At 51.1% G+C, this 27,632-nt stretch overlaps 3 protein-coding genes across 4 annotated transcripts in view; all 3 read left to right on the forward strand.

The window, feature by feature from the left end:
* The window catches only part of LOC139179644 (liprin-alpha-1-like), a 304,559-nt gene that overhangs the window by 30,085 nt on the left and 246,842 nt on the right, over nucleotides 1-27,632 (forward strand). The window lies entirely within an intron of this gene.
* On the forward strand, nucleotides 534-2,818 carry LOC139179803 (liprin-alpha-1-like). Its single transcript, XM_070780380.1, has 4 exons — nucleotides 534-614; nucleotides 1,092-1,255; nucleotides 2,357-2,458; nucleotides 2,684-2,818. The coding sequence occupies exons 2-4, from the start codon at nucleotides 1,145-1,147 to the stop codon at nucleotides 2,816-2,818; spliced, it is 348 nt and encodes a 115-aa protein (XP_070636481.1). The 5' UTR covers nucleotides 534-614; nucleotides 1,092-1,144.
* Nucleotides 2,817-27,492, forward strand: LOC139179645 (liprin-alpha-1-like). Its single transcript, XM_070779273.1, has 10 exons — nucleotides 2,817-2,906; nucleotides 6,203-6,334; nucleotides 10,128-10,207; nucleotides 12,769-12,982; nucleotides 15,585-15,808; nucleotides 17,599-17,821; nucleotides 22,698-22,778; nucleotides 23,412-23,563; nucleotides 24,400-24,572; nucleotides 25,881-27,492. The coding sequence occupies exons 4-10, from the start codon at nucleotides 12,884-12,886 to the stop codon at nucleotides 25,934-25,936; spliced, it is 1,008 nt and encodes a 335-aa protein (XP_070635374.1). The 5' UTR covers nucleotides 2,817-2,906; nucleotides 6,203-6,334; nucleotides 10,128-10,207; nucleotides 12,769-12,883; the 3' UTR covers nucleotides 25,937-27,492.

Below are 27,632 nucleotides of genomic sequence, written 5' to 3' on the forward strand. Positions count from 1 at the left end.
GTGGTAAAAGTACATATAACATAAATTTAACATTTTAACCAGTTGATTGAATGACTGGGTGGCTTCTGTGGAGTGAGGCTAACAGATGGCTTTGAGGTGCCATCCGCCTTTTCCCAGAGGAACACTCCAAAGCCTCGTGGGCCTTGTAGACCTTCCTTTTTTCTTCACTTTCTCCCCAGTGGCTCCAGGTCTGTGTGTCGTTTAAGAATCTCTTTATCCACTTTGTTGTTAGGTTTACGTTTTGGAAAGTTTCTCAAATGTCCCTGGGTCTTGAGAAGGCAGGCTTGATTCCAGGTTCTCTCCTGCCGCGTGCCCTGCCAGGTCGAGGTGGAGGCTGAAGGCCGGTCTGAGTTGTGGTGGTCTGTGTGGGTCTTGGGGTCAGTGGACCCCTCTTCTCTGGAGGGGCATGGAGATCCTTTGTGTGGAGCCTGGAGAGACTTGACAGGGTCAGTCTTCACAGTCTCGCTCTCTTTTTAATTTATGTTTGCATTTAGTTTCTCCTTTAACTGTTTTCTAGGAAATTTCCAACTCCCGAAGAATACACCTACAGGGAGCAGCTTTGCAAATGCAAAGAGGAAATCGCTCAGCTGAAAGCTGAGAGATACAACACCAGGGTCAGTAGGGGGATTCTCACGTGTTGACATTTGCCCCGCGGGGGTCACCGCTGGCCTCCGTGTGCTGTCTTTAAACTTTGTCTGATTTTCAAGTCATTTCCACATCTTCCCACTGAACAGACCAGGGTGGATCAAGTTCTGGTTCTCATACCTTGCTTCAAATTTCTTGATTGAGAGCTAATGTAAATATTTAGTACATATGAGGGGGGAGTTCTCTTAACTTACATTTTTGTCCATGCTACACTTTGTGTGGGATCTTAGTTCCCCAACCAGGGGTTAAAACCCCATGATCCTTGAAGAAGTGTGGAGTCTTAACTACTGGGCCCCTGGGGAAGTCCACTCTAACTTTCGACTGAACTGGCAGGATTCCGACGAGCCTTAGCATGTTTCCTCGGCTATAGCGTGAGGCTGAGAGGAGTTATCAGCCCGGAGTTCGAGCAATGAGGTTGAAGGTGTTCCTTTGGCCCTGCCCTGCAGCTGCTGCTGGAGCACCTGGAGTGCCTGGTTTCGCGATATATTCCACCCGTCGGATGACAGCAGGCAAGCGGCAGGCGCCGTCCCCAGCCGGCATGAGGAGTGAGGTGGAGGTGCTCAGGGCGCTGAAATTGCTCTTTGAACACCACAATGCCCTGGACGAGAAGGTACCAGCCATCCGGTCCGTCCTGGATTTGTACACTTGCTGCCTTGTTTAGGCGGATGATGCACATGTTTATGTAACTAGTTGACTTTGAGCGTCTTGAATTCTTGTATATACATTTTTCTGTAAGAATTCAGAGTTTTATATGTTAAAAAGCGTTGCCTGCATACATGCTCAGCTCGTGTCCGAATCTTTGCCAACCCCTGTGGACTGTAGCCCACCATGCTCCTCTCTTCATGGGGGCTTCCCAGTCATAAATACTGGAGTGGGTGGCCATCTTCTACTCCAGGGAATCTTCCTGACCCAGGGATCGAACCTGCCCTCTCGCATTGGCAGGCGGATTCTTTACCACTGAGCCACCTGGGAAGCCCCCAGTTAAAAAGTATTAGTTGGCATGAATGTCTCAAGATTTATTATATTCTGTATATCAATTTGCAGTTAAAAACTGGGTAATAATTAGTTTAGGAGAACATTTTGTTCTCTCAAACTTAGAATTTAAAGCTGTTAACAAGCAGATTCTCTTGACGTTAAGATCAATGAGAGACATTCAAGGTATTCTGTGACAGTATCCATGTATTAGGGTGAGTATACACTAAGAAGTGTACTAACGTGTATACACACATCAACACACAGTGACTCGGCCCCTTTTATTTGAGTTGAGAGCGTGATTACGAGTAGCACTCGAAAGGTGTAGTTTGTTAGAAGAAGAATTAGGTGCCACACATAAAGAGGTAAGTTTGATCAGTCTTTGTGTAATTTCCGTGAAGGGTTTGTCATTTGAATCCTTTCATTTTAAAAAAGAATGAAGCTGTAGTGGTGGGCATCAGATGTTATTTATCTTTCTGATTGAGGACCCGCCCACCAGGGTTATTTTAATGACTAGTAAACTAGACTTGTGGCTCAGAGTTGCAGGATCTCTTAAGTACCCCTTTGTCCAGTAGAAGACAAATTCTGACTCTAATCACCTGGTGGTATTCGGGATGGATAGCATCACCATGTATTTTCTTTTATGTTTGTGTTTTTCAGTTTAGAGTTGAGTTTTCCAGGTGGAGTTGGGCTGTCTTTACTGATTTCTTTACTCTGATTCAATTTTTTTTGGTTTTAGCAGATGATTCTTTCAGAGGAGAATAACCAGGAAAAGATACTAACGGACAGGGTGCTTGATGTACATCATGAGCAAGAAAACATGCCAAGCGCCAATAGAAAGGCAAGTCCTTGGTCTCGCTCTCTGTCTGGTTCTCGTCTTAACCATCCAGTCTGTGCGGGGCTGTTTGGGGACCTCTCACCGATGCACCATGTAGGTCTGAGTGGCCACGAGGGTCCTGTGAGCTCCCAGAGCGCAGAAGGCAGTTTTGACCTCACAGATTGCCCGGAAGTACTGTGTTCCCTCCCTCCCAAAACCAGGCTGTGTAAGGCTTCCTTTCCCCCTTAGAGACCCTCCGACGGCTCTCTAAGCCACAAGGAAGACGTGGTTAAGAAGATGGAGCTCCAGGAAATCATAGAGAGGCAGTTGCGGGAGCAGAGCCAGATGGAGGAGCGCCTGGCAGCAGCCTCTCTGCCCACGTGAAACATCTGGAGGAGGACCTGACACGGCCAGGAAGGACCTCCTCAAGTCCAAGGACATAAACAGAAAACTCGAGCGGGACGTCCGCGAAGTGAGTGACTGCAGCTGTGTCTGTTGTCCTGAGGTGGAATGTGGGTTTCTTGTTCTCCCGGGGATCTCAGCCTTGGGATGGCTGCGTGAGTAAGAGCAGAGCACTGGAGAGACCACAACTGGCTGCCTCCCTGCCCCCGCATCGAGGTCTCTGGGGTAGAAGAGGCCTGGTCCAGGCGGTCCATTGGCAGTGGACCAACATGAGGGCAGCCCTGACGCTGTGCCGCACCCTGGGTGTGGGCTCCTCATTTCCACAAGTTCTAGGGGGCCCACTGTGTTCCTTTTTTAAAAATTCATTCATCCATTCATTCATTTATTGGCGTATAGTTGCTTTACACTGCTGTGTCAATTTCTGCTGTACAGCAAAGTGAATCAGTCATCTATCTATTTATCTATCTATCTATTTACGTATCTGTCTCTCTTAGATTTCCTGCCCATTTGCTTCACCACAGAGCACTGAGCAGACTTCCCTGTGCTGTACACTAGGTCCTCACTCGTTGACTTTATGTGTAGTATCAGTGCTGTATATATGTCAACCCGAGTCTCCCTGTTCATCCCCGCCCCCCGCCCCCCGCTACTGCCTGTCGAATGTGTTCCTGATGATGCTGAAATTTGCTTCTGATTCACTCAGGCGAGTCTGGTGACACCTGTGGAGCCTGTTCTCTGGGAGAGATGGAGCATGCTGTGTGGGCTCTGCTGAGGCAGCTTGCCTGGCCATCTTCTCGAGTTTTCTGAGGTTCCGCTCCTTGAAGGGATGTGTGACAGTGATACCGGCGGTCAGACAAGTCGAGTGGTGTTTGCTCACCCTCAGATCCTCAGGCCCGAGCTGTGTAACCATGTGGAATCGTGATGTCTCTGGCGGTCATGTCTGCGGGTGTCCTGATTTATGAGAAACTCCCTAGCGGTCCACTGTGAAAACAGAAAGTGCTGGGGACTCAGGCCTCTTCCTGTGAGCCTCGCCTCTCCTCTGTGCACAGACAGACAGCACCCACCCCGGCCCACCCCTCCCCCGTGAGACCGTCTCAGAGAGAACCCCTCCAACATGTGGTACAGCAGGTGTACTTGTTTAGTAGCTTGGTGTGAGTAATTCTGTGTGAGAACTCAAAACAGAAATATTTGCACAGGTTTGCATAAGCTATTCACACTACTCTTTGGCAACAGGAGATTAGGTGGCAGAGTTTAATACGTATAGAATTCTAGAAAACGCGTTTTCAAGACCTTTCACTTTCAAAGTTAGGACTTTGCCCACATTGGTTACTTAGTGACCAGGGAGGGACCTGAAGTGGATTTTGAAGTGGCGCACAGGAGTTGCACCAGCAGCAAGTTCTGGTCCTGGTTTGAGCGTTTCATCCATGTGGTGTAACTCTGCTTTTGAAGAACTAGGCTTGAGAAGGCTGCTCCCAGTTGTGTACAATTTGACTTCTGTTTCCACTCGTTAATATTCTACTTTAATTCTGAGGAAATTGCATGAGACTTTTCCAACTTTCACTCGAGTTAACGAGCCTCAGAGCTCCCATTGGATCTGTTGAAGGTCCCTCCTTGTTCTGGGTCAAGCCCGCCTGTATGGTATAGCAGACAGAGGTCCTGACTTCATGCCAGATACCTTCCCTCCTGGAATTCTTGCAATAACAGGGTAGTTTAGTATACTTTTCGTTTGCTGTTTGGGTTATTATGTAGAAAAGAAGCTTGGTAAACCAAGTGGCTGGACAGAACGTTAAGACAGATGGGTGCCAATCGTGACCTTGGGATAGGCTCATTTTTGCTCACGTCCGAGAAAACTGCCGTGTCTAGGACTTTTATTCTGAGGACGTTAACTTTATATTTGATTTGAAACTTAGGACGACATCAGTAATAAACTTGAAAATGAAATTGCAAATAAGGATTCTAGGCATCGACAGGTAATGGCTTTTATGAACTGTGTCTGACTTTTATAGTAGTGAATTACTGAGGAAGGAAGGTAAAGATCTTTTCATGTGACTCCCACATTGGAAATCAAGTCCCAGTGTAAAGTTCTTATGACCCAAAAATACTGTGTTCAAAAGTGTGGATGTACATCATGGTAAATCAGCTGTACTGGAAGGAAATACATTTTTAAAAAATTGTGGGTGACTGCAACTTACATGTTTGAATTATTTGGGACTTGGTTTAACCATTTTGTGGAATTCCATTCCTGACTCTTGTTTTACTTGAAGGTGAATCTGTTGGCTTGTTAGAGTTGTTACCGAAAGAGTAGAGAGCAGCAGGGAACTTCACGGCAGCTGGCTGCCTGTTGGGAACTGGGGTCACTGTGACAAAAGGCAGGGTTAGAGCTCCGGTCTGATTAGGGTTTGTACTTCCTGTGGTGTGGTGAGCCTTACTCGCTCCTGTTCCCGAGTGGTCTCAGATAATCAGGACTTAACCAGGAAAACCAAATCTGGCTTCTCCAAAACAAAGTGAGTCAGTCTGGTGTATGCCAAAGTGTATCATTGTCCCCACCACAAAAATAAAATACTAGAAAGCCATTGAAAAGTATGATGGGGAATGCTAATTAAAAGCATCACGATATACAAAATAATGGCTGTAAAAGGCAGATCAGAAAATACTGTGTACCATATGCTATTGTTTTCTGCGGGTTTTAAAGCATAGCATATTGTTTGTGTACGTACATAGAGGAATACGCACACAGAAAAAGTAAGAAAGCTGCTTAGAAACAAATGCTAACCTCTCAGGAACCTGAGCTTATAGATAGTTTAATTTTTTTCTTTTTAAAAAAGAATCTGTCTAAATGTTCTACATTGAAAGTTTTTCAGAGTAAGAAGATCTGTTAAAAGAATAATCGTGCATTTACAAATACTAGTTGACTGGCATTTCACCAGGCATGCTCTTATCAGGTCTGTATTTCAGAGGAGATGAAAGCCATATTTTGGCTTACACGCCCGTAGCCATCTGCGGTCGGTAGGGTTCTCTCTAAATGATGATTCTGGTGATGTTTTAAGAAGGGTCTGTAGTGAACCCTTCTTCCCTTAACTTGTCAATAAGAATGAATAAGATTCTACAGATCTTCTTTAATATAGAAGAACTTTCTTTTTTTTTTTAAGATGTCCTTGGGGAATGTTTAGGAAAAGCAAATACTCTGGCAGGAGGCGTTCTGCTCACTGAGACCAAGCCCAGGAACACTGAGAGAAAATATACCCTGAGGGAGCTTCCGAAACAGAATGAATCCACTAGACACGTGCATTTAGGTTTTGTCTCAGCTTACTTAAAGCGACAGTGGCTACACCTCTCGGCCTGTGTTGATCCTCTGCTCTCCCTTTGTAGACAGAGGATAAGAACCGCAGGTTGCAGGAGCGCCTGGAGCTGGTAGAGAAGCTGCAGCAGAGACTGCGGAGGGCAGAGACGCTGCCCGAGGTGGAGGCGGAGCAGGCGCAGAGGGTGGCCTCGCTCTCCAAGGTGCTGCTCTGGGTCCCTGGGGGGCGGGCACAGGGAGGGCCTGTTCCCCTGCTCTCCCACCACGCCCCTGCCCGTGCTGCTCAGTCCACACAGGAGCGCAGACGTGGGGGTCATGCTGCCCGTCTGAGATGGGAGTGCTCCCTGAGTGTCAGGCACGCCCCACTTCTGCGTCATCCCTACGTTAATTTCCCTCCAGTTTTGTTCCGAGTTCTGTGTGTCCCTAGGACGCTTCAGCTCCGAGTCACTGCTGCTCAGAGTTCAGTCAGCCACTCAAAGCCTAGCAGGATAGAGACCTAGAAAAATCCCATTCTCGTTTAAGAGATGGCCAAAATAGCTCTGTAATGAACACAGTTTTAAGTTGTTATCCATACACTTGTTAAAGAAGTCCCAGCAGGGCACGTGCAGACCCGAGGCCCCACTCCCCACTCGCCGTCCCCAGGAGCCCGCGGGTGAGAGGCCATGTCCTTGGGATGTGGCGCTGCTGGGGGCACCGACCCCATTGCCAGCCAGCCAGCCACCCTGTCCTTCTGACGGGAAAGGTGTTGCCCTGCGCTGCCAGTGGGCACTGGCTGAACATAGAGAGTCGGGCCGGGTCTGTGCTGACTCGGCTGTCGGAAGCCTTGCCAGGAGCTCAGTGAGCGCCGAGGGGCCATCACGTCGCGGGAGGCTGCCGGTGTCCAGTGCTCACAGACCCTCCCAGAGCAGGGTCACTAACAGCCGCCAGGGGGCACCCTTCTGCCTGTGATCTTCCTCTCCAGGCTTGGTTTCTCCTCTCCCCTGGCATCTCTGCTGTCCATCCCCAGTCGGCCTTGTAGTCCGACCTTTTGTCTTCCGGAAGCTCTACCACTCAGGAGGCTAAACGGTTCGAACTTCCTTCCCAGCTTAGGAAGGTAGAACGTGTGCCTCGGGTTTGCCGCTGTCTGCTGCCCACGCGGGCTCGCCACAGGCAATCCGAGGAGGGAGCGCAGCGGCCGTGGGTGTGGGGCCTGGGGCACGGGGAGCACGTCTCCTCTCACGAGCTGGTCACCAGCATCCTCCGTGAGCCATGTGTCACACACGAAGCCGCGCGGGCTGTGTGAGCAGGCATGCGGGTGTGCCCCCGGCGAACCCAGGGCCCGTGGTTCGCACAGAGCATGGCCCGCTTGCCGCCCCTGCGATCACAGCCCGCATGCTGTCAGGACAAGGTTGTTGTGAGTGGAGCTGACGCTGTTCTTGGCCGATAGGAGAGAGAGACACAGCAGCATCGAGGATAGGCTGCGCCAGATGGAGGCCCAACTGGAAGCAAAGAACAAGGAGCTGCAGCGGGTGCCTGTGCTGACAGGGAGGCGGCGTCTGGGCAGGAGACGTGGCTTGGGCGGGGGCCAACACTGCCTTTCTCCACCACTCCCGTCTCTGGCATCGAGTGTGTGCCTGTGTGGCCCCATCTGCTGATCCGGGCACCCACCTCCTTGGGAGCAGGGCCAGAGGTGGTCGCCCATAGGCGGTGGGTAGTAGCCAGGGCTTCCCCACATTCAAAGAGGCTGCTTGTTGCTCTGACCAGCCAGTCTGGGAGCTGCTTGGGATACAGGTGGACCTCCCAACTGCCCCTCAGACAAACCTAGGGGTGCCAGCCCGGGGCCCATGAAACTGAAGGCATGGCACCCAGGTGTGGAGCCTGCTTGCCTCGGACGTGGCGCTGGAGTCCCACATGCCAAACCGCTGGTCCAGATACGGTGTGTGTGTAGGATGGCTGCCTCTAGACAGGAGAACCGCAGTTGCCCTGCAACAGAAGGCGCATCAGGAAAGGGTGATGGTGGAGGCTCACATCACCGAGTCCTGAGAGAGGTTTCCTGGAAAGGTTGGCCACACGGCAATACAGACCATCCAGGAAATGGAGTGGGGATCCCAGGTCCAGCCTCACGTGTCAGTACTATCCCCACCATACCTGTGTTCTTGGGCCTGGACTGCAGAGCCTCACAGGCGGACTTCCTGGGGGCAGTGGTTCTGACTCCCATCGTGAGACCCGCGGTGAGGCGCCCTCCCCGCTTAGGCAGAGAGCTCAATATCTCCCGATCAGGTGTGCACTTCTTACTTTCATAACTGCTGCTCAGAGGCTGTTGAGATCGGGATGCTGTTTATGACTAGACTAAGCCAATTCAAAGTCAACTTTTGTTTTGCTTTAAAAATCTTTGAATGCCGATGCCTTATTGTGGAAGCTGTGACAGGTTTTGTTTCCTTGGGCTCAAAAACCACTGCAGACGGTGACTGCAGCCATGAGATTAAAAAATGCTTGCTCCTTGGAAAGCTATGACAAACATAGACAGCATATTGAAAAGTAAGAGACATCACTTTGCCGACAAACCATATACTCAAACCATATATGACAAACCATATACTCAAAACTATGGTTTTTCCGGTAGCAACGTATGGGTGTGAGAGTTGGACCATAAAGAAGGCTGAGCACTGAGGAATTGATACTTTCGAATTGTGTTGCTGGAGAAGACTCTGCTTTAACAGAAAATAAACTTTTTAAATGTATTACGATGGAGAATTGCAAACATGCACAAAAGTGGATGGAGTAGTATAATAAATACCCATGACCCGTCCCGTCAATTAGTCTCAGCAATTTCTCATACAGAGCCAATCTCAAATAGATCATTCTTTTGTCTTCTCTCCATTTTTTTAAATACAGTAGGTCCTAAAACAGCTTTTTAAACCTTGAAATTGATGCTCATCTTATAAAACACAGACTTGGCAACTTTGTTATTGCATTTAAAATTTGCTTGAGGTAATTATTTCCAGTTTTTTAATATGAATTTTCATATTGGAAAAGACCCTGATGCTGGGAAAGATTGAAGTCAGGAAGAGAGTGGATGACAGAGGATGAGATGGTTGGACGGCATCACCAATTCAGTGGACATGAGTTTGAGCAGATGCTTAGCAGAAGTCGAGTTCCATTTTCCTTATGGCTAATCCACTGCTATAACACGTATAGCACTTCTGGTTTTGAACACTGAATGTGTTTGCATTATAGGTGGATTTAGAGTGTGTGGCTGTTGTGTGTGGTTCAGAATTCTGAGTAGTCCTTTCAGGGATCACCCAAAAGCTCAGACAAAGCGTGAGCCATTCACGTGGACTGTGCTGTGCATCAGAAAGATAATACGAGCCACCTACACAATCTAAAATTTCCTAAAAACCAACGGGCTACTCGACGTCATTCTTTCACCACGAGTCTTGAAATCCTCTGTGTGATTTCCACATCGGGCTTTGCACCAGCCTGTCTCACGTGCTCAGGGGCTGCACGAGGCGAGTGACTGCCTTGGCCGACAGCACAGAGCTTCCAGGTTGAGTTGAGTGACTCACAAACTTGGCCCGTTTGACTTGTTTTACCCCATGAGCAAGTGAAGTGGGCTGTAGAGGAATGAATGTGAGGAATGCAGGTGAGCTCCATGGAGACAGTTTAAAGCAGTGAGAGGAGGGAGGGCAATAGAGTGAGTCGTGTCCCCCTGACCCGAAACCCCCGCCTGAAGTCTAGCTTCTGTCTACAGACTTCATGGTTGTTAATGGCTTGCCATGTTTCCTCCAGAGAAACCTTTTCTACACCTGAGATGGAACTTCCTCTTCATTATGGTTTATAAGGGTTAACGTTGTTCTGAGTGTTTCTATTTGCTAGGGACTCTTAGAGAACATTTTCTCAGAATTACAATGGTGGGAGTTGATACCTACTGATGTAACCTGTTCTGCACATTTTGGTGCAAGTCACTTTACATCCAAAAAGCAAGCGGTGCAGGCTGTGTCATTTGCTGTTTTGTAGGACCAGCTGACTCTAAACCTGGAAACCCTGAGAGCCGAAGTGGACCAGACGAGACTGCGAGGGGCTCCCTTCCACCACAGGTAGGCTGCTCCCCCGGGCAGCTCCCCTCAGCGCTGTCGAGTGTGACAAGGGCTTGTCTGGTGTGTGGACAGTATGACTGGGTGTTGCTCATGGTCGCACCTCAAGGAGCCTGTAGCTTCGTGGACAGCGAGAGGGAAGAGACAAGCATCGTTCCTTAGGGTCAAACTTGGTACCACGGAGTGGTCGTCACAGGATTGACAACACTCAAAACCACAGGCAGAGGTTTGGAAGTAGGGGGCCGACCAGTTGATATTTGGGCGTATTCATTTGAGGGGCCTGACAGACTGTGACACTGATGTTTCTGAAGAGTCGCAGAAGGTTAATGACCTGTAGTCTTTTGACTGCGGTGGGAGGAATCACCTGGCTTGTGAATGAGGAGAGCAGATTACTGAGCAGCCTGATTTTTTCTTCCTCGTTGTTATAGGGGCGGTAATTCTTATTAAGTATTTAAATGTTTCTTTGGCTTCTTCATGGAAAATGGTCACAAGTGAGAGAGAAACTTTAGCAAAGGTTATTAAGTGCTTACTGGTGACATTCATTCATCTGTAGGAAATGGACTACTGCCTGAATCCTGACTTAGGAGACAGTTTGGAGCCCATACGCATATTTCTGTGTTTGTGTGCTTAGGGGATCCTCACAGTCCAGAGCCCCCACCCAGCCTTCTTCTAGAGAAAAGGAGATTTCATTTGAGACAAAGGCAGAGCCAGAAACTGGTCCTGTGTCTGAAACCATGGTGGGTGGAGTTCAAGGAGAGCACGTGCCCTGCAGAACAGGACTTGGTGGCAGAGCTCCTCCAGGGTGAGGGGCTGGGGCTGTCAGAGGTGGGGAACCCCTGCTCCCGGGGTGGACGAGGTGAGTGTGCGGAGGACTGCATAGACAGTGGAGGAAGAGGAGGTGGACACGGCCTCCTCCTCTTGGGGGTTTTTGGGTAACGAGGAGGGACCTGGTGCCAGGAACCGAGGCCTGACGCAATTGGGGGCTTCAGATGGAGAAGCCTGGGGCCTGGTCACCAGTCCCGTGTGTGTCAGTGAGAGTGAGAGACGAGAAGAGGAAGCAGCCGCAGGGCAGGAGGAGCCGCTGTGCTCTGAAGACAGTGGGCCACAGCGGCTGGTGCGAGGGAGGGGTGTCTCCAGGAGGCAGCTCTGGAGGGGTCACAGCAGTGACTTAGCAGCACAGGTGGGGCCTCAGAGTGGGGCTTGTGGGCAGTGTGGGCTGGGTGGGGGGCACTGTGCTGCCTCAGGAGGGAGGGAGTGGGGACTGAAAACTGGCTCACAGGCAGGGCAGGCGTGGCGTATTTGGTGGGACCTCCCAGAGGAATTGGTCACCTTGTCTCTGAGACCTTCTCCCGGAGGAAAGAACTTCGGGTGAGGAGGGGGAGAGAGATGGAGGCTGCACCCCGTGAGGGGACTGGGAGGTGATGGTTGGGGGTGGACCCAACCCGGAGGCCTCTGGCCCTCAGAGGACCCTCGAAGGTCCCCAGTCCACAGCGGGACTGTGTCATACCCCCCACTCAGTTCCCAAGTGTGCTCTAGCCCCAGGCCCTTGGGTGGAAGTGGAGCAGAGAAGGGAACAGTTCTGTCAGGAGGGAGGGGAGATGGGAGGGAAGACAGGTGTGGCTCCGGGAGATTCCAGACTTCCATCTCCTGTGCAGCACAGTGTTCGCAAAACCGTCGAGCAGAGTAGCGTGTGACCCCGAGCAGGCTGAGCTGGTGGTTGGCCCTGGCCACTCTGCAGACGTATGGGGTGTCCTGTCCTCGGAGGAAGGCCCTGTCTCCTGGGTTTAGGGAATCCTGCACATGGAGGCACCACCCTCGTCCCAGAGACAAGACTGAGCAGAGCCCGGGCGGTCCTGCAGTGCAGGTGGCTCACAGTCAAGGCGGGGCTGCCCTGCCTCCCAGCAGGCCTCTGCTGAGTGAGCTCCTGGCACCTGCAGCCCCAGGCCTTAGTGCTCAGGGCCTGAGCATCTGTGCTGGGCCTTGTTCAGCCCAGACTCTGGTGACACGCTCACCTCTGCTTTCATGGGAGACACCAGTGGTGCTCAGCTCCGAGCTGTGGGTCCGAGACTTTTCTGCTGCGGGTTGTCTGAGGCACCTTTAAAAACACTGAGAGCGGTGCAGACAGTGTTCCAGGCAGACCGGTGATTGTGATCCACAGACTTCCCGTGGGAGAGGGAGGTCAGAGCAGGTGTGGGCCAAAGGGGAGGTGGGGTGCCAAGGGGAAAGCAGAGCAGGTGCACGCCCTGCCCTGGGACCTGAGAGCAGGCTCCAGGGGGACCCTGGATGCCCCAACCCCAGACAGTCGATCCTGTCCTAGTCAGCTCCACACCCTCGCGTCAGCACTGCCTTCCCCACATACGGGAGTTTTCCAGCTGCTGGGGATGAGCCCTGAGTGTCTGCGGAGCAGCGGGCGGCCTGTTGCTATTGGAGCCAGGAGGGCAGTGCCCTCCCGGGGGCCCATTTGCTGTGAAATTGCCGATCTTCCAAATGGACAGGCTCTGGCTCGTCTGACAGAGTGAGCTCTCTTTTCTTCTAACAGCACTCTTCTTCCCCGTGTGTTTCAGCCGACCCCACTTGGGCAGCGCCCCGGACCTCAGGTTCCCTGTGGCGGACCGGCCGGCAGACTCCTTGGGCAACGGGGCGGTGCTGCGGTGCCCCCAGAAAGGCCGGCTGGCAGCGATGCACGATGAGCCATCTGAGGCAAGGACCCCGCCGCCCCCTTCCCATCCCTGGTGGGCACCTTGTGAGGCACCTGCCCCCTCACACCGTGGTCCTGAGGTGGGTTTGGAACAAAGCCCTGATAGATTGCTTTACGTCTCCCCATTTTCCTTTTTCTGGCTAAGAGTTTACTTTGAAGGCATGCTTTTTTTCCTTAACCAATTTTGATTATTTGTGGCCTACTGTGAGGCCCAGCATGGTACTAATTAGCACAGTTTTGAAATCGTCCTACGAGTAAATGGATACACATACCCATCAGCTTATAGTGAGAAGAATTCTCATTGGGAGTTTAAGTGCCTTTATGTTTTCGCCTCATTCATGCCGTGTATTTGTTCATACATGTCTGTGTTTTGAGCTTCCACATTCAGTGAGCAGTTAGTTTGGGCCAGACATGATCAGAAGTAGGACTCCAGCAGTGAATTAAAAACCGTGTGTGTCCTTTATCCACTGCTACGTAACGAATCATTGCAAAGCTTAGTGACTTCCCAGGGAGCAGCTCACAGTCCCCAGTGCCTGTACATTGTAGCAGGCGGGCCTGGTTCAGGGCCTCCTGAGGGCAAGGGAAGGGCCCCCAGGGCTGGATGGCAGGCTTTCAGACTCACCTGGCTGCTGGGGACAGGCCCAGGTCCCTGCCGTGTGGCTTTCCCATGGCCTGGCGCTCCTCGGAACACCCTCTGAGAGCGAGAGTGTGGGGTTTAGCCCGGGGACTTTCACGCCCTGGTCTCAAGGCCGCACACCTTCACTTCTGTTTGCGAGAGTGAGCTGCGAAGTCCTGCCTCGCTCAGGGGCTGAGCAGGAGTTGCCCCTTCTGCCTCTTGAAGGGAGGAGGATGGAAGAATTTGTGGACCCCTTTTTAAACCCGCGCAGCCTGTTGAACAGTAATGAGCAGGGAAAGGAGACCAGAGTGCCTGAGTTGTCCAAGGAGGAGGGGATGATCGTGTGTAAACAGGGTGGCCAGGAGGTGACACCAGGAGGGTGACCTTGAACCATAGACCCAGAGGCAGGAAGAGAAGTAGCCACTCGGAGATAGAAAAAGGGTCATGTCAACCAGCGGGGACAAGGGAGAGAGCAGGCCACATCAGGGAGGAGCCTGGGCTCAGGCCTGAGCAGCTCGAGGCCAGAGCCTGTTTCCTGAGGTGAGGAGGGCTGCCGGGGCGGGGAGCTAAGAGCCGGGCCTCAGCCCTGTTGAGGTGGACGAGCCCATTGGGTGTCCCGGGGACGTGTCAGGAGAACAGCTGAGTGTTGCGGCCTGCATCCGGGAGAGAACTCATTCAGCTCAGGGTGGACTTGTGGTCGTGGGCATACAGATGGCATTTAAAGGCACGAGCACAGTAAAGTCACCAGGCGTGTGCCGGTGGAGAGAGATGGGGTGCAAGGGTAGGGCTGTGGGGCATCCTGCATTCCAAGGTTGAGAAGGGGCGCAAGGGACTGAGGAATAACCGCAGGGAGGGCAGGGCCTGGAGCCCAGGGAGAGACATGCTGGGGGCGGGGGGTGGCGTGGGGGAGGGCAAGGAACGGAAGGGGCTTGGTAACACGGGTTCCTCGAGCCCCCGGGGAATTGCCCTGCAGGGCGGGGCTCACCGCCTCCTGGCAGAGAAGTGGAGACCTGGCGGGGAGGGGGACCATAGAGGCCACTCCCAAGGAGCTTTCAGAGACCCGCAGTGGGCGCTGCAGGGAGCCCTGGAGGAGGAATCTGCTGGTTCCCCTTGTGCGATTGGAAGGCGAGAGAAGGGAGAGGACATGCCGACCGGGCTGATGGGGGTGAACCCATAGGCAGCTGGTTCACTGGAGCAGAGGAGGAATGATGGCAGGCGGTCCCGGAGCCAGCGAATGGGGTAGCCCAGCCCTGGGGCGGGGTCGTGATGAAGACAGGAGGCTAGGGCACTGGACACAGGGGCAGGGAGCCAGCAAGCCAGCACCTCGAGGCTGCCCCTCAGTTCCTTTGAGGTCCTGTCTGGGAAAGAAGGCAGGACCTGGGTGACAGTGTGGCAGGGGGGACGTTTTCAGAGAGAAGGGTGTGAGGTGTGAGAGCGGGAGGGCGGCACGGGGCCCCGCTGGCACTATCCCATGTGTCTCTGATGACAGAGCCACCCTTGCAGTGTGAGGAGCCATCCCCCAGAACAGCCCGAGGGCCTGTGTCCTGAGAGGAGAGCCGCGGAGGGGCTGGCCCTCCCGTCTCCTGGCTGCCCCTGCTTGCGCCTCTCTGTGGGTGTTCAGACCAGCCTGGGAAACGGAGGTCTGGGAGCCTGGGAGGACGGCACACTCTGGTGAACTGGTACCAGTGATGACTGCTGATAGGGACCCAGCGGCTGCTGAGCTGAAAGGTTCTTTTTTCTTATTTTCCTCCAGCCTGGCTGATGGAGGCATGGATGTATTTTTGTAATTTTCAGTTTCTGTCTCTGACTCCATCAGCCCACCCTTGTGAATAACCTCATAGGATTGCCTGCCGTCCACGCTGAGACCTGAGTGTCACCAGGCCATCTAGGAACTGGATTCTCCCCCTGCCTGTTTCTTGAGTCCTGTTCGCTTAAGAGATGGCAGTGTCTCATGAGCATGGCCCATTTATCCAGAGTCAGGGCTTCCATGTAAAATTGGGTACAGTTCCTGATAGACTTGAGCTGCCCTGAATGTCGCTGATGAGACGTGGTCCTCTCGTGCCCAGGTGCAGACCCCAAAGGAGCAGGACTGCGAGCACACGCAGCAAGCCAGCATGCTGGCCGACGTGGCCCAGGCCTTTGAGAGTGACGAGGGCGTGTCTGACGACGAGGGCGACAGGGTCACCCTCTTCAGCTCGGCCACTCAGCTGTCGCCCAGCAGGCAGGCCGATGCCAAGACTCTGACCGTGATGATGCAGGAGCAGCTGGACGTCATCAATGAAGAGATCCGGTGGGTGATCCTTAACTCAGCACCAGAAACTCGGTTTCTCTGAGGAGCTGTCTTCTCCTAGGGACGTCTGAGTGTTCCATAGTAAGAAACCTGACCTCAGGTCTGCGTCAAGAATTTTCAGTTTTGAGATGGCCCTTGATTACAGAGCTCGGTCAGCCGGGGCGTTCTGTCCATGGTGTGGTTTCCGCACTCTGTGGGGGCGGCAGGAGGCGTTGTGGGGTGTCCCCCCTCAGCTCTGAGCACCAAGGTGGGTGAGGTGCTGAGGCGGTGTCCCCTGCGGCCCGTGGACCCTCCTGTGTCCCTCAGAGCCCCCCATGTTCTGGTGAAAAGCCACCTGGTGAAAGCTGGGGTTTTGCGCTTGGCAAATTCCTACTCAGATCTGCATTTTTCTTTTTAACTTAATGCAGTGTGAAGATTGGCTTGTTGTAAGACAGTGGTCCAAGGACATGTGTTTGAGTTTTTCTCATCTCATCAGTATATTTAAGATGTTTTCTTTAGACACCGTCTTGGCAGTTATAACAATTTTCAAAACAGGATAGAATCCAAAGGCCTCCCTCGTGGTGAGCGGGGGGCCTTGGGTCTGGGTGCAGCCAGGTGGCTGGGGGCCCCGAGGCCTGCCTGGTGCCACACCCGCACAGCTATGCCCGTGTCCCGAGTCCACCTTCAGAGTGGCCGCAGGCCGGTGACCCTGCACAGGACCAGGCAGAGCTGCTGCTCAGACTGTTCTCGCCACGTCAGCCCAGGCCGAGGTGCCCGTTCCTGTCGGCCAAGCGGGATGCTCCGGGGGAAAGGCAGGGGGTGTACGGGACAACCAGCAAACGCAAGTGGTGTCACCTGCCCATTTGACGCCAAGACAGACAGCTTTGTGGGCCGTGTTTGAGCACAGATGAGCTCAGAAAGATGGTCTTTCCATGTCCCTGCAAGAAGTATGGAACGGTTATAGATTAATATTTTTATTATTACAGCAAGTTGTCAGGTAAAAGTGATTTTTCCTTATGCAACAAGTTGACTTGATGTAAATGGTCAATTCTATCCATCAACTTGTTATCAACAGTGAAAAACTTTCCAGATGTATGAGTAGAAGTGAAGCTGGAGAGTTTACTTCCTGTAAGAATCTTGTATTTTAATTTGAAAATCATTTTATTTGCATAATCGTGTATTTAAACTGCTATATAAAAACATCCACCACACATTAGGGGAGAAGAGCAGAAACTGAATTCTAGGTTAATGCAGCACATTGACATGAATCCAGAAACTCAGACAAAACTGGTGGAGAACTTCATCAAGTGATGCGTTTGTATATATACAACCTTAAAAAAAAAAAAAAAAAAAGATCAGCTCAGCACTTCATCTGGTCTGGAGACTTGTGTTTAGAAACTGCAGCTTGTTTGTGAATTGGTTTTTTGATTATACAGAGTTCCTGATTCCAAGTGGAAAAGACTTGAGGCACTGACGTGCATCTCTGCCCTGAGAGCAGGGGAGGTAAGGGTTGTCAACTTGAGGTATCTCTTCACAGGAAAGAGAGTTGCCACCAGGGCCCCTTCAGAATGTTAGAGTAAATAAGTGAAATCAAGCGTGAATGATCAGGGCCAGTTTGTAAGACTCAACGCTAAGTTATTCTAAGTTTGAGAATATTCAAAAGAGGAAACATAGAACCTTTTGGCTGAGATGTTCATTGAGCAACTGTTTCTGGAATTTGCTAATCATGACACAGAATGCCAGCCCAAATTTATTGTCCAGACAGGTTCCTCTGCTGACAAAGGCAGGTGATGCATTTTATTCTATTTTAGGTTGATCGAAGAAGAGAAGGAGAACACAGAGCAGTGGGCCGAGGAGACTGAGAGCAGGGAGGGCAGGGGGAGCTTAGGCAGCCTCCGCCGTTTTAAATCAGTGAGCTCCCTCAACCTGCTTCCCACCTCCTCGCATGCTGGCTCCTGCCCGCCCCTGCCCAAGCCCAGAAGGAGGCGGCACAGCCTGGCGCAGGAGGGAGACCAGCTGGGCATCATGACTCTGGTATGTGTCTGCCTCCTCCCTGCCGCATCCCTCCCCGAGCACGCTGTTTTCTGTCTGTTTTTTGTTTTTTCTCTTTATACCCAGAAGAAAATCAGGTACATTTGCTATGCTCAGAGGTCTAAAAGTTTTTAAACTGCCTAGTCTTTAATCATTCCACAATGGCACAGTGACAAATTAGTCTTGATATTTGGACCACTACTTAGCACGTCATCATGAACTCAGCCAGAGCCTGCCTCTGTAACGTTGCACCTGGCCTGTGCTGGGCACAGCAGCTGCAGGGAAGTTTCTGTTCTCAGGGAGCAGACAGCTTTGTGAAAGTAACCATAGGCAGCTCTCATGGCATGGGAAAGCCGTACAGCAGATTTTCCATTGGGGATGCCTGGCTGCAGGGTGCAGGGCATGCGGTGGGAACAAAACCAAGAATCTACACTGGTCTGCTTGCTGATGGACCTGGCCACGTGCTCAGTCCAGCTCTGCGTGTGAAACCAGGTTAAAAGCCCAGGGCCCCAGGGCCCCAGGGCCCCAGGGAAGACGTCGGGCTGCCTCACTTTTCCGAGTCTAAAACTGGGATGACGACCTAGGGCTTTTGGTGACAGAGTGTGCGGCTCTAAAGCACATGTTCCAGCTTTCTTGCGTGTTTAGCTTGGGTGTTGTGAGTGTATTGCTGTTTACCCCATGAAATCACGTGTGCAACATTCTGCTTTGTAACTGGACTTGTATTGTCTCTTTTTTCTGTTACCACCCATTTCATGTTAGCTGCATTGTTAGTCAGCTTATAATTAAATTAACCGTAAATCATTTTAGCGGCCTGTGAAGTGGTAACTAGTCCATTTTGTGGTCTTTTGACACTGTTTTTATAATTTGCATCATTGGCTAATTAGTTGATATTTAAAATTCTTTGATGATTTCTCTGCGGATTCATGCTTGATTTCTTTCCAAATATTTGGAAAAGAACAGTTCTGTATGTTTTCCCTGCTGTTGGAGTTCTCTGACAGTGTGTCTGCTTTCATCATTGCTTTTGATTCCCTCTCTCATCCTGTTGTCTGCTTAGTCGTCATGAATCCAGATCCCCCACCAGCCCCCGAGGCTGTCGTTTACCTATCCATCTCCCGTCCCCCGTCCTCCCACTTCCTCTGGTCATAGCCGTTCTGTGGTCCACAGCATGTGTCCCCTTAGTCGGGTTTGTGCTTTGTCTTCATGTCTCATTAAATGGTGTTTTTCCCCCATAGCAGTAAGTCGAATTGGTGTATCACTGTGCAGTTACAGGAGAAGGCAATGGCAACCCACTCCAGTACTCTTGCCTGGACAATCCCATGGACGGAGGAACCTGGTAGGCTGCAGTCCATGGGGTCGCACAGAGTCGGACACGACTGAAGTGACTTAGCAGCAGCAGCACGCAGTTATAAGCATAATATATGTAGATGGATCCTAAACTACATATCATGTGTAATTCATAAATGAGATTGTGCTTACATAAAGAAATGATCCTCTTAAGTGTAGAATTAATGGACTTTTAGATATGCAGATGACATCACCCTTAAGGCAGAAAGTGAGAGGAACTAGAAAGCCTCTTGATGAAAGTGAAAGAGGAGAGTGAAAAAGTTGGCTTAAAGCTCACCATTCAGAAAACTAAGATCATGGTATCTGGTCCCATCACTTCATAGGAAGTAGATGGGGAAACAGTGTCAGACTTTATTTTTTGGGGGGCTCCAAAATCACTGCAGATGGTGACTGCAGCCATGAAATTAAAAGGCGCTTACTCCTTGGAAGCAAAGTTATGACCAACATAGATAGCGTATTCAAAAGCAGAGACATTACTTTGCCAACAAACGTCCATCTAGTCAAGGCTATGGTTTTTCCAGTTGTCATGTATGGATATGAAAGTTGGACTGTGAAGAAAGCTGAGCATCAAAGAATTGATGCTTTTGAGCTGTGGTGTTGGAGAAGACTCTTGAGAGTGAGTCCCTTGGACTGCAAGGAGGTCCAACCAGTCCATTCTAAAGGAGATCGGTCCTGGGTGTTCATTGGAAGGACTGATGCTAAAGCTGAAACTCCAGCACTTTGGCCACCTCAAGTGAAGAGTTGACACATTGGAAAAGACTCATGCTGGGAGGAATTGGGGGAAGGAGGAGAAGGGGAGGACAGAGGATGAGATGGCTGGATGGCATCACCAACTCAATGGACATGAGTTTGGGTGAACTCCAAGAGTTGGTGATGGACAGGGGGTCCTGGCATGCTGCGATTCATGGGGTCACAAAGAGTCAGACATGACTGAGCAACTGAACTGAACTGACACAATATCCTTTCTGTGTTGGTGCTTGTATTTAAGGCTGTAAATCTCATCAGCTTTTGCACAGTTAATGTCTCTATTAGACTCGTTAAGAAAGTATCTTCTATGGTTAATAAAATGTAAAGACTGCACCTGCTATTATGCTAGCTTTCATTCTTACATATTTTCACAGGGAACTTGCTTTAATGAATTTATTGTGAGAAGTTTTAAATCAAATTGTATGTCAGGATTTTACAGTAATGTCCAGGAGGTGGTTAGATTTGTTCAATGTTAAAATAGATATTATGGTAACTTCCTCATCAGTTAAATTAATAATTTAAAGTATAACATGTTTTTGATTAAGAGAAACTAACTTATAGAGAAATTTGGCTGAGAATAGACACCTGTTAAGACCCTTTGTTGTACAGAATGCTATGCTTTAATAAATCATGATGTTGTAATAGAATGGTATCTTCCTGAGTAATAATTTATACTGTTTCTCTAGTAAATCTTGAATAGCTTATTTAAATTCTGTGGTCAAAAAAAATGTTCTGTTTCCAGTCACATGTTCTCTAAATCTTCATGTCACTTACATGTTTGCCATCATTTTTGCTTTACTGTACTTGCCTCTACGGATTCTTGAAATTTTAGCTTCAAAGTCGCAATGAATCTGGTTTCTCTTCATTTCTTTGCATGCATCTATCAGCCTAGTGATTTAAGGAAGCAGTGTCGAAAGGTAAACTATTTAGTAATGTAGCACGCCTTTGTTTCTCTGTGAAGTATTAAAGAGTCCGTATCATTTAACGTGAATGAACACTGTGTGGTTATGTCCTGGTGAATAATTGATGTTTTAATGGAAGTGATGAAACTCACCCACCACTTAAAATGTGCTGATGGTTCTGTCGGAAATAGGTCATTCGTTGGGACAGTTGTAACAGTGTGCCTTTCTCCCACTTGTTTGCCTTCTGATCATCTCATGCTTGTTTATAATAGACATAGTATTATTTCTTATTTTTAAAAATTTCTGTACTTATGTTTTTGGCCATGCTGCACAGCTTATGGGATCTTAGTTCCCCAAGCAGGGATCAGACCAGTGTGCCGGCAGTGAAAGTGCCAAGTCTTAACCTCTGGACCACCATGGAATTTCCGCTTAGTGTTTTCATGTAAGAAATGACTGAATCAGAGCCATAGATGTTAGATTTGCGGGAAGCCAATTTAATGATGGTGGGTAGGATTGTGCAGGAGACTCTGTGTGCTGGGCATGTGCTTTCCGAGTCTGTCATCTCATCCTCAGGTGAGGTCCAGGCTGCTGCTATCCCCATTCAGCAGACATAGACACTGAGGCTTAGCGAGGCCAGGCACCGTGCCCAGGCTGTCACACCCAGCAGCGTGGTGCGGACTGGTCTGATCAGAGCCTGGACACTTAACCATGGTGCTGTCCAGCCCGCTTTCCTCCAGAGGCTCTCGTGTGCATCACGGCATCCCTGATGGAGGGAGCATCAGGAGGGGGCTCTCTGCCTCTCCCCTCGGGTCACTTGGATGAGCCCCTGTTGTTGGAGTCCAGTGCCCCAAGGGCTGGCCTTCCTTGTCTCTCTCCTGCTCCCAGCCCGCTGACCGAGCACTCCTGGGCCTTCCCGCAGGACTGGGGTGGCCATGCTCCAGTTCAGGCAGCTCAGTGCACAGGAGCCCTTCTGCTGAGCACAGCAGAGCAGCGCCGTCCCCCTGGGGTTGGTGACTGGGTGTGCTGCTCGCCTGCTCTGTGGCCTGCTTTGCCCTCCTGTTCAGCGAGGACACGGCACTGCCCTTCCTAGCCACATGTGGCACCAGTGGGGCAGCTCCCATCCTGGGGGAGGGCAGCCAGGCGCAGACCCAGAGGCCTTCCTCAGGAGGAGGCCCGGGGGAAGGGGCTGGCCTGGGCCCTGACTCTGAGGCAGGTGTTTGTCTCCACTGAGTCCATAGTCAACCCAGGTGTGTCACTTCCCTGCTCTGTTCGTTGTTGTTTTCTGATTTTTGTAAATGCTTCTTTTTACTTGACTTTGAGATTGATCCCTGTTCAGTTCCATGTGGAAAATTTCTAGCCTTTGTAGCCTTCTGTTGTCTGAGGTTTCTTGTTAGAGCTCAGGGGAGGGAGCCCAGTTTATCCAGTTGCTGTTAAATGAGTTCAGCTGTATTTTGCACTAAGTTACTTTGTTGTCACCAAGCTCCTGTGGGGCTGCACGGGATCAGTATTCCTTACAGAATCCCACCAAAGAGGCACAGGTTAGTTGGTCAAAACAACACACTCATTGTTTATAACAATACATGCCATGCATGTTTCCTAAAACCTCCCCTGGTTTAACCACACACCGAAATGTATCAGTGAGACCTGTTTGGACCCTGCAGGGTTAATCTGTCCCCAAACTGTCTTTCCTTTCCTCACACCCAGGACCAGCGGAAACGCTGGGAGTCCAAGAGAGATCATCTTATTCTTCTTCTTTTTTTTTGATTAGTTTATTTTTTAATTGAAAGATAATTGCTTTACAGAATTTTCTTTTCTGTCAAACCTCAACATGAATCAGCCATAGGTACCCATATATCTCCTCCCTTTTGAACTTCCCACTGCTCTAGGGTGATACAAGATCATCTCTTAGTGAAGACCTGGGGGTGCCTTATGGAAACCACTGTGAGCGAATGACACTCGAACTGTGTGTAAGTACTTCAGTGGGTAGTCCCCAGTCTGTATGTTACCGAGAAATACGATCCAGGCACATGGTGTTCGCGTGGAGGGGTTAGGTACCTTTTCTGTGTTTCTCTTGTTGTCATGGGTTCCAGTAACCTGCATCATCACTACAAATGATCTTGGATGGTGGCACAAGCTGTGTCTTTTTCTCCTTCAAACAGAAAGGTCTGGACGGCTTTGCTGAGAGGTTTTGTACTCTAGCTGTGGTGCTTCTGAGCAGCATCTGGTGATGAGCACAGCCCTTTCATCAGGGCAGTTCATGCCGTGCAGGATTCATGGTGCCAGCATCACTCTGCTGTCCTGCCCCGCAGGGCCATCTGGTCGCTGGATTCCAGGGAGGGCCGAGGCCGGCTGCAGGGAGGCTCCCGTCCGGGGTCTCTGCACTCAGTCAGATGCTCTCACTGCCCCATAGCCCCGCATTTTTTGAACAAGACAGTCCTTTAAGATGGCATTAAGCTATAACAAGGGTTTTTTTGTATTTGGGGGAAAGCATAGCTAATAGATCTTCAAATAAGTTTCTGGTTATAATGTAAAGCCTGTGTGATTGCCTTTTTCAGAACAGCCTATTGTTAGCCAATTTGACACTTACCTCACTCCCTCAGCTGCCAGCTATACGGGAAGAGGTAGAAGATGACAAGACCTCCATCAAATGTGAAACCTCGACCCTCGCCTGGCCGCGGTCCCTTCAGCTGGGCCACCTGCACACGGGGGCGCTGCGCACAGCCACCCATGAGGACCTCAGGGACGCCCACAAGTAAGTGACCTGTGTGTGCATCGTCAGTTTCAGGAGCCCTGCGCCTCTTGTCTTGAAAGAGTTGCAAGGATGATTTTAAAGGAAAACCACTGAGTTCGGTGCCTGTGTTTAGTGGTGAACTTCAGGTGCTGGGGAAGAAGAGCTCAGTGACCTCAGTGATTTTAGAAAACGTCCATCTCTACAGATTGACTCCTGTGGGAGCTTTCTTCCTGCTCTTGGTAGAGGTCTGCCTGGCCTGGGGCACGTTCCTGACGGTGACGGCCCTGTGCCTCTCGGGTTCGCTCTTGAGGGTCCCTCCCTTTTCTGCAGGGGTCTCCTCTCAGGAGACCCTGTCCCCTCCTGTGACTGACACTGTCCTCATTCAGACCACTACTTGCTGAGCTCCCGTCCTGAGCCAGGCAGTACTCAATGGGGGGCACGTGTGGTCACCTGACCAGCAGCCCTGCACGGTGACCTGCCACGGCCACGGACGGTTACCCTGTGGGAGGCGGGGGGACCTACCCAGAGCAGGGGAGCTCTTCTTCTCCTGGAGCGTCGTCACCTGCCGAGCAGCAACCCTAAGGGAGGGTCAGAGTGCCCTCTGCACCAGCTGGCCTGGAGTCAAGCCCTCCTCGGGGGAGAGCTCGAGGCAGAGAATCTCAGCTTCCCGGTGCGGTTGTCTTACGCCGCGAGCCTGCATTGCTCGTGTGGAGTGTGGTTGGTGAAGGAGACTCCAACTGTCAGCTGCGAGGTTGAGGCGCGGGTGTTGCTGGGTGCCCGTTTCTATCAGTAGCTCTTGTGGAGGGGTGTGTGTTTGCACAAGGCTGCCAGTTAAAGGCCGTTTTCTCTCCCTGAAGCTCCACAGGCTCTCAGGACAGCCCCGGGAATAACCCCAGCAGCAGCACCAGCAGCCAGGGCTCGCTGCACAAAGCCCCAAAGAAGAAGGGCATCAAGTCCTCCATCAGCCGCTTGTTTCGCAAGAAGGAAAAGGGCCGGCCTGAAGACCCCAGCAAGGAGGTATTAGGACCAGGTGGGTGCTTCACCGTTCAGAGGGAGGAGGGCCTGCAGGCATCTCCCTTCTGTGTCTCCCCTGTCGTCCCCATGAGGCTCCTGTCAATCATGCTGGGGGTCCTCCTGGGAGCAGGAGTGGAGGAGGCATCTGTCTTCTCAATGGGTCTGAGATGATCGGCTGAGTTAATGAGTGGATGGTTGGATGGATGGGTGAATTAAGAGTGGATGGATGGATTGATTAGTGAGTGGTGAATGGATGAACAGATGGCTGGCTGGATGGGTGGATGAACGGAGCATGGAATGAATAAAGCAGATGATTGTACTCCAGTGCTAGAAACATATTCTACGAAATTGATTGAGTAGGAGCTGGGCGATGATTGTTTCATCCTAACAGTGACATGTGTTTGGAAACGGCCTAAGTGCTCCTCAGTGAGGGGTGAGGTACAATCTGTGGACACCCCACAAGGAACAGCCCGCCCTCCTTCCTGCCACCTTCCCCATCCCCAGGAGCTCATCAGGGGTTCTGCCCATGCCCCCCACCACACCCCACAGCCACACAGGTCCTCCTGGGGTCCCCTCATCACACAGAGTTATCATCAGGCCCCCATATCACTCAGCTTCCTCTCCTTGAGGACAGCGTATGTTCCTGCCTCTTCAGCCACAAATGTGTTGAGTCTCGTTTGTGCTGGGTGTGGGATTTACAGGGGTAAGTAAAGCAGATGTGGTCTGGAGCACAGTTAAGTGACAAGAGAGAAAAAGGAGCAGATTATTAAATGCTATCCCTATTAGTAGTAAATACAATGCTGAGATGGATGGTGCATTGATTATGTACCAGATGCTGTGTGTGCCCCTTACCAAGCAGGTGCTGCCCCCTCCCGATTTACAGAGGACACAGTGACAGTCACGTGGGTAGGGAGCGGTTAGGGCAGGTTCACACCCACCCAGTGGGACCAGACACTTTGCCGAGCCCCAGCCACCTCTCTCGTGGATGAAACAGGAATGAGATGGCTCTATGGCATGATGATTCAATGGACATGAGTTGGAGCAAACTCCAGGAGATAGTGAAGGACAGGAAAGCCTGGAGTGCTGCAATCCAAGGAGTGACAAGAGTCGGACACAACTGAGCGACTGAACTAAAACCTGAGTGTGTGCTAACCTGTTTCAGTCATGTCTGACTCTGCGACCCCAGGAACTGTAGCCCAGTAGCTCCTCTGTCCATGGGATTCTCCAGGCAAGGAGACTGGAGTGGGTTGCCATGCTCTCTTCCAGGGCATCTTCTCAACCCAGGGATCGAACCCACATCTCTCATTATCTATTGCATTGGCAGGCAGGATCTTTACCCCTAGCGCCACCTGGAAAGCCCCAGTGAATGCTGACAACTAGAAATGCAGAAAATAAGGGCTGCTCCTAAGTTAAACTGGAAGAGCAGCAAGCACAGGTTGTAAAGAGGAAAACACACGATGAGCGACAACAGCGCCAACAGAAACAAGGGATGCGTTCACCCACAGAAAGAAAATGTCTGTGCCGTTCAGAAGAGGAGCCCGCCAGCCCTTGGAGGGACAGTTGGAACCAGAATGAAAACCGAGGCCATGGTCAGCAGTGCCCACCACACGGCCTGGGTGGCGTGGTGTCACTCACCAGGCTTCCTGTATCCCCAGAGCTGCTGGCAGTAACATCTCTGAGTGCCAGGCCGGGCAGCGTCCCCGAGTGAGCTAAGGCATCACTGCTCTCCTTCCAGTGCTGCTCCGGGGCCCTCTGTGGGCGGCCACCCTCATCCCCTGCCCTGCCACTTGCTGGGGCCCGGCTGTCCCCCTGGAATCCTTTCAGCCCTTGAGCTTGGGTGTTCCCAGCCCTCTGCCACACCTGGACTGGGACGCAACTCAGGACTTGGGCTTGAGATATCAAGGAGACCGTGAATCTGGAAGGACACCACCCTGGAGCCTGTGAGAGAGCAGGAGAGCAAAGCCCCTACGGGGAGGAAGCAGAGCTGGGGGAACGTGCCCACAGCCTCCACTGCCTCCTGCACAAGTGCCTTTTCTTTGTCTCTCCTTGACCTGAAACAAAGCCCAGCTGCTGCTGCTCCGCAGGTGATTCCTAAAGATGCACCTCCTGCCAGAGCTATTGTCCTGCTGCTCTGGGGCTGCCTGAGTGTGCTCAGGAGTATCAGACAAGTAGGGCTGCCACACCTCATACTGGAGGTGGGGGGCCTGATACTGGGGAAGGGTTGGAGGTGGGGGGAGGGTTTGAGGGTCGGGGAGGGCCTGATGCTGGCCTAGGGCCGTGACGCTGGACTAGGGTCTGATGCTGGGGGAGGACCTGATGCTGGACTAGGGTGCATCATTTGGATCCCCGTCAAGGTTGCCCTCGGACACCCCACGCTGTGACCGATGGCGAGCCTCGACACCTGCACTTTGTTCCCACCCTCGGCCCGCTGCCCACACCTCAGCAGCAGAGGGGCCCTGTCCCCGCAGATGCTGAAGTGATGGAGCCTCTTGTCTCCGGAGCCAAGGGCATGAACACACCGTCGGTCGTCCTCTAGGGACACCTATGCTTCCGCCTTCTGGCCTTTCCATTGCATCCGTCCGTTTCTCTTAACAGAATGTCCGTGTGATGACACGGGCTCCCATTACCAGCTCTGGTCTGTTCTCAGTGAGAGTACAGCTTACCCTCGGCACTCTTTATTGGCCCTGGGAAATTTTGCTTCAGTACTTTATTGAAAGAAAGCAATAAATAATACTGTGATAAAAATAGTTCAAAAGTAGACTGTACATACTTTGTCACATATTCGGGAAGTTCACAAAAGATTAATAGGAAAATAGAATGATAACAATGAATTGTACAAGTAAATTAAAGGCGGAACCCACATGTAAAGAAACATGCTGTCTCTGTCTACCAAGATACCAGCTGCATAATAAATATCACACTGTGACCTGAACGCATCTCTTGCTGGCTTTTTTAATGTGCCGCTGAAAAAGTAAAAATTACATTTGCTACTTATACAATCCAGAATGGCTATGTCATCACAATCTAAAAATGTACGCCTAGGTCCATTCTTTAAACATGTTTACAATCATGTAAA

The sequence above is a fragment of the Bos indicus genome, chromosome 25, assembly GCF_029378745.1.
Source record: "Bos indicus isolate NIAB-ARS_2022 breed Sahiwal x Tharparkar chromosome 25, NIAB-ARS_B.indTharparkar_mat_pri_1.0, whole genome shotgun sequence".
Lineage (NCBI taxonomy): Eukaryota > Metazoa > Chordata > Mammalia > Artiodactyla > Bovidae > Bos > Bos indicus.

What these genes read in the sequence shown, in the direction of transcription:
- LOC139179645 (XM_070779273.1), top strand. Translation starts at nt 12,884, where the DNA reads ATGCACGATGAGCCATCTGAGGCAAGGACCCCGCCGCCCCCTTCCCAT. An exon ending in GACCTCAGGGACGCCCACAA is followed by an intron (nt 23,564 to 24,399) that starts GTAAGTGACCTG and finishes CTCTCCCTGAAG; the next exon opens with CTCCACAGGCTCTCAGGACA. An exon ending in CAAGGAGGTATTAGGACCAG is followed by an intron (nt 24,573 to 25,880) that starts GTGGGTGCTTCA and finishes TTGCATTGGCAG; the next exon opens with GCAGGATCTTTACCCCTAGC.
- LOC139179803 (XM_070780380.1), top strand. Translation starts at nt 1,145, where the DNA reads ATGACAGCAGGCAAGCGGCAGGCGCCGTCCCCAGCCGGCATGAGGAGT. An exon ending in ACAATGCCCTGGACGAGAAG is followed by an intron (nt 1,256 to 2,356) that starts GTACCAGCCATC and finishes TTTTGGTTTTAG; the next exon opens with CAGATGATTCTTTCAGAGGA. An exon ending in TGCCAAGCGCCAATAGAAAG is followed by an intron (nt 2,459 to 2,683) that starts GCAAGTCCTTGG and finishes TTTCCCCCTTAG; the next exon opens with AGACCCTCCGACGGCTCTCT.